The 11,548-nt window shown below is 41.5% G+C and overlaps 2 protein-coding genes across 2 annotated transcripts; one reads left to right on the forward strand and one right to left on the reverse strand.

Moving 5' to 3' along the window:
- Positions 1-3,419: 3,419 nt before the first annotated feature.
- HERC4 (HECT and RLD domain containing E3 ubiquitin protein ligase 4) lies at positions 3,420-7,619 on the reverse strand. The gene has a single exon (XM_086959936.1). The coding sequence runs from the start codon at positions 7,492-7,494 to the stop codon at positions 4,348-4,350; it is 3,147 nt and encodes a 1,048-aa protein (XP_086816062.1). The 5' UTR covers positions 7,495-7,619; the 3' UTR covers positions 3,420-4,347.
- A 1,123-nt stretch (positions 7,620-8,742) lies between these two features.
- UTP3 (UTP3 small subunit processome component) lies at positions 8,743-11,151 on the forward strand. Its single transcript, XM_086959937.1, has one exon. The coding sequence runs from the start codon at positions 8,871-8,873 to the stop codon at positions 10,386-10,388; it is 1,518 nt and encodes a 505-aa protein (XP_086816063.1). The 5' UTR covers positions 8,743-8,870; the 3' UTR covers positions 10,389-11,151.
- The last annotated feature ends 397 nt before the right edge of the window (positions 11,152-11,548 follow it).

The raw sequence follows: 11,548 nt of genomic DNA on the forward strand, positions 1-11,548 counted from the left end.
GCGGCAGGCACTCGGCTGGCATGTGAGGTAGACGGTGTAATTAGCATAACACTTCTTCTGGAGGCCCAAACATCGGCTCTGTAGGCTACTACAAAGGACCAAAATGGCTGAATCCTGCAAAAAGTAAATTTGGCCTTGGCAAGCATTTTCCTTTTTATACTGACACTTCCTTATTCTTTTTTAATTCTATTCAGTTTCCTGAGTAAGAAGTATTTGAAAAGGAAACCATGCCATTTATGACGATTGAAAATATTGAATTTGATGCACAATTTTGAGACATAGTAAGATCCGTGCTTCGTTTTATTACAGTATTTTTTTGAATATACTTTTTTTTCTATTTTACAAAAAACATTGGCAAAACCAACAGGTCTGCAAATGCTCGTTTTTATTTTTAAGTGGCTTATTTGCACACATAAGAACTGACAACTATTATTGGGCATTTAAACAAGTAAGCATTTAGTTGACATGCACCATGTGTAGCTTGTAGTCGAGGAAGCCTTATTTCTCAGGCAGCTTATGTTCAAGAAATAGTCCTGGCAAGCTGTTGGTGCTCCTTCAAAATAATGCCCCTCATAGACTGCAACATAAACACTCCCAACTGCCAAAAGCTTCAAGTGAAATGCGTACTGCATAAGACTGATGCACGATTTAACTGACAGTTCTTAGGACAGTGGCTAAAGAGTGATGTCCTAATCAAGCCAGGAGGCCGATCCAAGGCCCACTCTATAAATCTTTGAAGTATAAGGAATGTAGGCATCTGCACTCCGAAGCTAAACTTGAAAAAAACATAACGAGTACATTTGCTGCTTGTTAAAAAGTATGTGTTGAAAGCCATATATCATTGTTCTAATACTTTTAATGAAATGCTGCTGAAGGAGAAGAAGAGTCCACATTATCAGGCGCAAGCTTTGTGTTCATTTGAGAACAGAATTATGAACCACAGCAGTGTGAGTACCATAGCAATCATTCAAAATATTTAATGTATAGAGTAAACTAAAAAAATAAAAAATATATGTTGTGCTAGATAAGAAAAGAAGAAGGGAAATGCGTGCCAGAACAAGCAGTTTGAATGTGGTATAGAGTGTATATGTGTATATAGATATATATATATATATATATTCCCATGTTTACTCCGTTATGGTTGCGGATGGCCCCCTGGGAAGTGGCGTGTACTCCGGCCAAGCACGCCGGTAATCCAATATTTAAAAAAAAAAAAACAATGTTCACGCTCTCAGGAAAACGCCACACAACGCCAGAAGGAATCTCCAAGGGTGTTTATTCACACCTACAACATGTTTCGGCTTGTAACAAGCCTTGATCACGTAAGTGAGTGTGTGTTTGTGCACTAGTTAATAAAGACAATCATTGAAATGCAGTAATAGCTGACCTATTTCAGCTAACACCTAGCTTTCAGATCGCACAACCCTGCTGTTATCTGCCATTACAATTTATAATTTAAATTTAACCAATCTGTGGTGATTAGAGTATGTACTCTGCATATGTGAAGTGATAACGTTATGCATCCATTTACGTTTATTAGACACACACAATTTGTATTGGATTTATGTTTTGTCTATTCATGGGGTAAGAATGGGAACAGTTAGTTTTGCAGCGATCACATCTCCGATTTGCAGCCTGCAGAAAACACTGTATGTTTACTTGTATATGTATTCACCATTCCAAGATGTCAGCCGTCTCGGATTGTGGCAGTTGCCCCTCGTTCATTTTCACTACATTTCAATGATCGTCTTTATTAACTAGTGCACAAACACACACTCACTTACGTGATTAAGGCTTGTTACAAGCCGAAACATGTTGTAGGTGTGAATAAACACCCTTGGAGATTCCTTCTGGTGTTGTGTGGCGTTTTCCTGAGAGCGTGAACATTGTTGTTTTTTGGAAAATATTGGATTACCGGCATGCTCGTCCGGAGTACACGCCACTTATATATATACATACATACATACACACACATATATATACACACACACTCACACAAACTAAATGTGTTAAATGCATGTGAAAGACTGCATGTCTGTTCCCTTTGTACCAGTGACTGTTAATCTGCATTACTAGTTGTTTTTCCTCTATTGTCTGATCTTATTTGACTGGAATTGTGGAACTTGGATGGAATGTTGTATGTAACTACTTTGATTATTTGTGACTGGGAAAGGCACTGTATCCTTTGCCTCAGAGTGTGCTGAATAACTGTCTGTGCTTAGTGCCCGCCTGTGCTACCCTCCCTTCCCTTATACCCCTGCTGCCTCTGGTGTGATGTAATGCATACATACAGTGTTCTACTTGAGAAGAATGATAGACGCTGAGATAGAAATCCATCCTCCCGATGGGCTGTGCTGTACAAGTAACTTAAGAGTAAATTAAATACCAGACTGGATTTATACACCTGGCTGTGTCCGGTTACCACTGAGAAGCATCCTAACGGGTCACCTAATCACTTCGAAAAGCGAACTGTACCTGGCAACACAAGCCAGTTTTTTTTATAGAAGACTATAGCAATGCCTGCCTCACTGACATACCTGAATGTTATCTTGCACCACTTAAAAATGTTGTATATTCTGATGCCTGCCCTGTGTTGGGTATTTGGATGTTTAATCATATTGCATACCCTCTTTAAGCAGTACCTAAAAAAAACTGTTAAAAAACTAGAAAAAACAAATCTAGACATGCACAGTTTTAGGTCTGAAGACTCCGACATATCTAGCTCTTAAGCTAAAAATCTCAGATCCTGAAATTCCAGGCTTCAGAAAAAAACTGACCGTCAGACGCTTCTTCTACGAAAATGCTCCATATATTCAGAATGCTCATCCTACTTATATCAAAATTGCCATATCCTTCACCCAATTCCAGAAGGGTATCAATGATTGCTTATTAAGCAGGCAATCAAATTCCATACAGGTTTTTTACCTTTAATCTAAAAACATACTTTTTGCTTTTATATTGCTGACCTATTTGCAAAGTCCTTCCACTGATTTCTAGTTCGCCATTTCTTACAATGAGTGAAATGTTTTCTGCATGAGATGATTGTCATTCGTCGTTCTTTTTCCAGTCCAATATATCTACCAGACAACTATCATTCACCTGCTCCAAACTTCCTCTCTACCTCGTTCCCAACACTTTTTTTGCACGTCTTTTCAATCATAACATTTCTGTTATTTCACGCCAAGTCTATAACATATTTTACAGATCATAAAATAATGATATGCTGTGTTTATAAATCACCATGCTATTTCTGAATATAATGTAAGTGAGGTTAATTTGTACTATACTTTAGTCAGCACAAAAGATTATTCTAGCACTCGATGCCACTGTTTTTTGCCTTTTGCCCACAAAGCAACCAATGAATAAAGATATTTTTTCGTCTGTATTTTCATCCGTGTAAGATTCTCTTTTGTGTTCTCTTTTCTGGTTTTTATTATAAAAAATAAAACACTGTTTCTTTTAATGAATGGTTTCACATTCACAATACTGTTTAAGAAAAACCAAGGGTTTCCAAATATAGTAAATTGTTGACCATTAAAAAGTAAGTGCTATGTCATAAACCCTACCCTCAGAGGTTCCCTTCCACAGACATTTAATTACATTTGTGACCAGTGGTGAAGGAGGCACTTACCAGAGGGAACAAGATGATTGGTACCTTGATCTGCCTCTTCCTGTCCGTACTGATGTAAATGAGATAAGGTAAGGAGAGTGAACTGATCATGGGAATCTGAAAGGAGCGTACTCTTCCCCACCACAAAACACAAAGATAATGGTTTACCTTTAAAGTTATCATGAAACAAATCGCCTAACCTTCAGAAACAAATGCACTAGCAAACATATAAAAAACGACACAAATTTGCAAAACATGTTTTGATCACATTTTACAATCCTAATTGTATACCTTTGCAGAAACTATATATTTTTTTGTAACTGTAATATTAAAAAATAACATTTTAAATACTTGTCAACATCCAAACCTCAATCCACCATATTAATAAAAGAATATAAAATTAAAGAGGGTTCCAAGCTTAAAAGGACAAAAATGGCCCAAAAGATCACCAAACTTGCAAGGGGAATTCGTCCCACTCACTGAATTAGGCAAAATTTGCCAGATCGTTCTACTGATACATTACTGCAAAAACTAGGATTTTTTTCCTGCATGTGCATTTATTTACTATATTACTTGTGTCCATCACCGCAACACCTTTTTGCCCCCTCAAATTAAGGTTGTAACTTGGTTACTTTGAGAAAATCACAAAAAGAAAAAAACATTAGAAATGTTCTTCTCTTAATGAGTTCACATCCTTATGAGTAATCACCATAAGCATCTAAACTCGGTCGAAACAGTTAGACTAAATTGAAACCTTCATAGTGGTCTATTGCTTGAATCAACTTGCGTTGCAAGGTGGGTTTGTCTTTGTATTTTGGAAGATCGAGGAGATTGAAGCATGTGTGGGCCACTGGAAGGTACTCCTCCCCTCCCCCCGTTGACTGTATAACAAGTTTCAGACTTTTCATCCCAAGAATTGGGATACGATCGCTCCCAGTCATGAACAGCAGAAACTGTTTTTTCTTTTCTAGCGGCAATTCATTGAAAACTTCCCAAAAGATTTTAATTGTTGGGTGCTCTGCCCAATAGTCGCCTTTGTATTCTGTATGTTTTTCGAGCTCCTTCCAGTCATAATTTGTGTTTCCGATTACCATGGCCTGCAATTCATTGGGCTGGAAGAGCTGTAGTACTTTACCCCCACACACCTTGTGAAAGCCTTGAGAAAATGCATGAAACTGTGATGCGACAGATACATTGAACACATAGTTGACATATGCATCCACAAACTCTTGCCTATTATCATTAGTAACAGGAGTATTGACACCATTGGCGACCAGCTCTTTCACTTCAGTGGCACCATAATATTCCACAGTGATGGCAAAATTCAGACAAAAGGTCTCCTCAATGTCATCTTCTGGGTAATCCAGCAGTTGCTGCATGCTTCTGCCGACATCTGGCATCAGTTCTTTCAAATCATCCAAAGTTGGTTTCTTGTTCAACAGTTTCTTGTACAGTGCCAAAGGAAAATGGAGATCGACGATGGTGAAGTTGTAAATTGCTAGTCCACATACAACGCCGATCAAGTGAAACAAATCATTGTCTTCAAAAGTCTGATCAGAAAACCAGATGAGCCGAGATTCTTCATAATATTTAAACATTCCATATTTGGGGTCGAGCAATTCTCTCATGATGAGGAGAAAAAACTCCTTTCGGACACCACCAGCATCAACGGCTTCCTCCCCTACAAAAATAACCTTCATGGGTTTTTTGTAGTCAATATTTTTTGTTTTCCTTAGAACCTCAACAGTATCTTGCACAATGTTGTCTCGGCGCACGATTAGAATGAGACATGGGTTCACGGACTCCACAACAGGAAGGAAAAATGATGAAAAGTTTTGCCTGTGAGCCTGGTCAACAGCCATCTGCATTTGGAGCACAGCGTCAGTTTGCAGGAGTGTGGTCTTTGCTTGGGCATCGAAAACAAAAGGATATGTGCAAATTGTGAGGGGGGCATCAGGCAACATTAGAAAAGCTTGATGCTGAATCCAGTTAATATAGTCATCCCTTATGTCAATAAAATCTTGCAATTCATGAATATAGAACTTGTCATACTGCACAATCTGCCCTGCCTTTTCATTTACTCTGTGAAGAACTTCCAAAACCCTCAGAGCAGTGTGCAGAAAGTTATTGAAGAGGTGTCTCTCGGAAACAGGAATGCCAATTTTAGAAAGTTTCATTAGATGAACCACAACATCCTTAAAGAGCTGCACTACATTGAAAAACAAGGGTGGCTCAAAAAGGGACCACCAGTTTTCAAGCACTTTCAATGGTGCTTTCTCAAGATTTACCAGAGCACATCCAAACGGAATAGACAATGTTGAAAAGTTATTTACATTTGTAAGAAGAGGACACTCTGGAAGTGTCAGATACAATCTCAGGGCCTCGACGTCTGGTAAGGAACTAGTTAGCTTTGGTAGAAGGTTCTTTTCCAAACTGGCAGCCACTTGCTGAGATATCTGCGGGTTGTCAGGGTGGATGAGCTTGTGAAATAACAGCCGAGCTGCAGTCATGTCCACCCCAGAGAATTTTGCACTGGTTTTGAAGTGATCATCATTACCAACTGCAAGAAAACTTCCATTTAGACAGCCTGCGGAGGAAAACATCCCTTCTATCTCATTAGATACATCGGAAGGAAGTCTACCAGGCAAGAATGTCAGCCACCTCCCAACAAGAGTATCGTTGAGTGTCCAAATTTGTCGGCAAGGGTCTACAATTCTGAAGTCATCCGGGGGCAAGATGTTTGGTGGAACTGAATAGTGTGAAAAACTTTGATCTCCACCAGAATAAATTCTTTTTACACAAAATACGTTGTTTTCTGTTGAAGCTGGGTATGATCCTGAAAATGGAATCCAATTTCCTTTCACTGTAAAGGGGCTCTTCCTGTTGCTGGTTGATCCAGTCCCTAGTTGACCATTACCACCCAGTCCAAAAGAATAGATTCGACCAGACGATGGAACAAATGCTAGAGTATGTTGTCTTCCACAGGCAACTTGTGTGACCACACTTCCCATAAGTTCAAAGACCTTGCGTGGGTTCACTTCATGGCTAGAGGAGTTGTGACCCAACTGGCCGTACCCCCCAGCTCCAAATGTGAACACACCACCTTCTTTTGTCAGGGCAGCGGTGTGGTCTTCACCGCATGAAACATGGATGAGCTTCTGTGACCGCAGCGATTTCAGAAGGGCAGGGGCGTAACGATCAACCTCATCACTCAGGCCCAGCTGTCCAAACTTGTTGCGTCCCCACCCGAAAATAGCCCCTGACAAGGTCAATGCAAAACTGTGACCACCCCCAGCAGCCACCTGAGCAAAAGGTATTCCCGCTAACGACTTGACAAGTTGCGGAGAAGTCTGATTTCTGAGTTCAGGGCCCAAACCGAGCTGGCCGTACTTGTTCTGGCCCCAGGAGTACACTTCACTGGTCTTGGTGAGCGCAAGGGAGTGGTACCAACCACATGCGATCTGTACAACAGGCACCTCTGATAAGCTTTTAATGTTTCTGGGGACTCGAACCGGCTCTTCTGTGCCTTGGAAACCAAGCTGTCCTGCCGCAGATAGTCCCCAGGCGAACACCTGGCCTCTGTCGTTCAGGGCTAAGGTGTGGGCTTCTCCGCATGCCACTGCCACGATATTCTGAGCATCCAGAGCTGACACCTGTTCCGGTTTCTTTCGCGTTTTCTCGTGTCCCAACTGCCCCAGGTCGTTGCAGCCACAGGTGTAGACTGTGCCATCATCCAGTACAAAGACGGTGTGCCTGCGACCACAGCCGACATCTGCCACCCTTCTGTTTTGGAAGAAGGGGCAAGACCTAGGCTCTGCAACGATCTCATCTTCTGTGCCACCCAGGCCCAGCTGCCCGTAGGAGGCATTGCCCCAGCACAGCATTCCGCCAGCTCTACCCAAGCTCCAGCCACACTTAAACTTCCTGTGTCAGACTTCTAAATTCATAAACATAGAGGAAAGACTCCGCACAGCCATCAACACCGAGGAGGAGCTGGAAGAGCCGAGAAATGTACTGCCCCCCAGGCAATGCAATGAGACCAGAGACTCTGAAGAACCACCGACGTCGAGGAAGGACTAACAGCTGTCAGATAGGACCGAAAGAGAACACACCACAGGGATAGAAAGATAACTGCCGCCGTAGCCCATTCTATTGGAAATACACTGGGGAATGACGAGCCAATATTTCGTCACAGTGGGATGCCACTAACCATTGAAATAAAGGGAAAGGCGACGTAAAGTAATAAAAACTGACCAATAACTAATACAAACGGTCTTTATGAACAGGAGAAAGACTAGAGGAACAGCGAGAGGGAAGATGAACGAGCGGGCCGACGAGCAGCTGCCCGAAAGACAGACCCACAGATACCAAAAGCGGCCCAGGTGTCAGCATAGCATGTCCACCACTGTCGGTCCTTCCAGACCGGTAATGCTTGCACAGGACCACGATTTTCAAGCGTCAACCGTAGTCTCTAGTAGGCGGCTGCACTTTACGTAAGAAGTTCTAGTATTCAAACAAAATCGAGTTAGTGTATATGACACGCAGAAGATATCCTTTCTTTTTTTAATGATCGCACTTGTTGTTTAGTCAATTAATTGAAATACAACTACCTCCGAGATGGCCCCCACATGAAAAACACCACTTACTTAAACATGGCTGCTCCTCTGTGACTCCTTTCAAACTAAAACCGCCACGCTGCGTAAGAACGCCAGTCTCACTTCCTCTCAGAGACATGAAAAGAGGGCAGGACAAAAACAACACATCACCATGGAAGTAAATTTGGCAGCCATCTATGTTATATATAGTGCATTTTATTATGTTCTACAGACGCCGATTAAAAACGTTTTAAAATGTCATCTATTGATAAAAGAAATTTGCGATCTTGCTAAACTACCACATTTTATGAAAAATGTTGTGGAACTAAGTAGTTAAGCAGTATGTTTTGGAACCAAATATATTATTTAAACATTGCCCTTAATTTTCAATATTCAGTAGTATTATTGAGCCACTTTCATTCGTTTGTTTGAAAACTAGAATATTTCCAAGAAGACGGCTCACTTTGTTAAAAAATCTATGGGCTGTGCCGCAGAGCTGGAAATGAAGAAGTCCGTACAGACGTTCAGGCTGTCGTCCGCGCTAAACCAATCATCGGTACTTCCGCCCAAACTTTACTTCCGTCGCACCATAATAGTTCATACTTGCGGCGTTCGTGCACATGGGAACTAAGTCGCAGTAATTTGTTTCCACGGAGCAATTCCCAATGGCTAAACCCAAGAGGTCTCGAGTCCCTAAAGTCCGCAAGGAACAAGAAGACAATGATAACTCTGATGCACATGCAGTGGTGCCGTCTTCCAGGGACACTTCTTCTCAGTATTATCTTGACAATGTGGACAAGTTCCATGACGACAGAACTGCCAGCCTTCTTGCAGCTGGGGTCCAACTTCAGAGTGATGATGCGATGTCTGACGATGATGAAGTGATGGCGCTTGAAACTGAGGATGATGAAGACGAGTCCGACTCTGCGGCGAGTGACTTAGAAGAAGACCTGCCTCTGGAGCTACCTACTGGACTCAAGAAAAAGCTCAGTCGTGGCAAAGCAGCGAGACTCAAGGAAGATGATGCCGACGAACGGGAGTCCATGGGAAGTGACCTGGAAGAGAGACCTCATGACGAGATGCCCAGTGAGCTGGCCTGGGGACAGAGAAAGAAGTTGTACTATGACACAGATTATGTGGGCCGCGACCGCAAGAAAAAAGGTGTGAGCCAGGAGGAAGAAGACGCGGAGGCTGAGGAGGAGGAAGCAGAGGCCCATCGTATCCAGAAACGGTTGGCTGGGCATCTCGACGAGGACGACTATGGCCTTGACTTCCTGCAGGCCTTCCCACAGAAGGAAAAACCCGCTGGTCAAAAGATTGAAAAGAATTTGAAGAAAATGTCTGAGAAGGAAAAACTGAAGATGCTAAAAAAGGAGTCACCGGAATTAACGGAACTTCTTGAAGATCTGAAGGCTAAGTTAACAGAACTTGAAAAAGACTTAAAGCCACTTGTTCAGATGGTGAAAAAGGGATTAATCGCACCTGGCACAGGCAGCGACTACATTCTAACCAAGTATCAACTTTATTTGAACTATTGCACAAACATTAGTTTCTATCTAGTTCTCAAAGCAAAGAGAATTCCAGTTCAAGGGCACCCTGTCATCGAAAGGCTGGTTTCCTACAGAAACCTCATCAATGACCTGGGGGTTGTAGATCATCGACTGTCTTCAGAAATGGATCTGCTTCTTAATAGAGTTGTAAATGAAAAAGATCCGCTCGCGAATGTCTCCAAATCTGCTATAAGCAACCCTGCCAACTTGTTACAAAAGAAAAAACACAAGCCTTCTAAGAAAACTGCTCTCAAGGTGACTGCAACAGACCAAGTAGACAATTCTGATCTAGACGACGAAGCTGCCTTGCAATACTACAATGATATGGAGAAGAAGGTAAGGCGCAAGAGAAACAAGGTGGATAGCCTTGCTGAGGAAGACGAGGCCGAAGCAGAAGACTTTGCCCCAGATGCCAAGCGAGCAATCACATATCAAATTGCAAAGAACAAAGGACTAACCCCCAAGAGGAAGAAGATTGACCGCAATCCTAGAGTCAAGCACCGCGAAAAGTTTCGCCGCGCCAAGATTCGCCGTAAGGGTCAGGTCCGTGAAGTTCGGAAAGAAGAGCAACGATATTCTGGAGAACTATCTGGCATTCGGGCTGGGATTAAGAAAAGTATCAAACTTAAATAAAGAACCTTTTATTTACTTGTGGGTAATATTTAAAGCACCATTGTAGACACCTTTTCAGTTCATATTTTCTAGTCCTTTTTTTCCAGTGGACAGTGTCTATAAAAATGACAATCCTCTTAATACTGATGTAGGATGAGGTATTGCATTCTTCATTTGGTATGACGTTAGTAACTTAAAGGCTAGTAACTTAAAGGGGGCATCAGACGTTAAAAAACCCAAATGTGTAGGCAATGTTCATTCCATGTTGATCCTTACAGAACATGTGGCGGTAATCTGCAGAGTGCTTATAAAAAAAGCCCATATGGCAAGTATCTTCCCAAAACAATTTTGTATTCAAACTGAAAGTATCTGACCACCTTCACACAAGCATACAAATCACTGTTAAATTGACTAAAACTAAATTGTATCGTTAACGTTTCTATTTACAATGCAATTCCGAAGAAGACTAACCACTGGCCGTTCCCTTCAGGTATGAGCATGATGTGGTGCATCTGTTCATGTTATATTTGAAGTGGACATGAAAATAAGTTACTTGAATACAATCAACAGCATTGTCAAACCATTCCTGAATAAAACTTTCCTTTGGTATGTATATGTGTTGAGTTTGCTAAGACTTAGAGCTGCAGTTTATATGGTAGGCGGCAGTAACGTGGTCAGAGGCTTACTTGACATTTTGGAATGTGTATTTTAATCTCAATAAGCAGACTGTGTGTGCGATCTGTTTAACTTCGCCAAAAACTTAATTAAAGTGTTACAGAATAAACAGTTTGGGGTACCAGTAAGGCTGACAAATTGGATTTGGATGTGACTGCAACAGAAGTTGAAGACTGTTGGTGAATTGAGTTTGTTCTGTTAAACGTTGGTTGTAAGTGTGATTCCACCAAATTGTTTCTCGGTACGGTGATCTTCAGTACACTCCTCATTAGAGATATCACAGAGCTGCTGCTAGGGAGGGGGGTATTATTGAAAGAAAGTCTAATATTCTGCCGTATAGACTGTTTACTAGAAATGGACAGAAAAAATGAGTAGTGCTTTAGATATCCTGAAAGAGTCGTTTGTCTGTTCAAAGAAGCCAGATAAATCTGCAGTTGTTCGAACACAATCTTCATTAGGAATAGAAGATGTGAGGCGAAGTGTAAAATGTTATCAAACAACTGGGG

This window comes from Lissotriton vulgaris, chromosome 1_1 (genome assembly GCF_964263255.1).
Source record: "Lissotriton vulgaris chromosome 1_1, aLisVul1.2, whole genome shotgun sequence".
Lineage (NCBI taxonomy): Eukaryota > Metazoa > Chordata > Amphibia > Caudata > Salamandridae > Lissotriton > Lissotriton vulgaris.

Bases quoted from the DNA above. Each gene is read 5' to 3' on its own strand.
- HERC4 (XM_086959936.1), bottom strand. From the start codon at position 7,494: ATGCTGTGCTGGGGCAATGCCTCCTACGGGCAGCTGGGCCTGGGTGGC.
- UTP3 (XM_086959937.1), top strand. From the start codon at position 8,871: ATGGCTAAACCCAAGAGGTCTCGAGTCCCTAAAGTCCGCAAGGAACAA.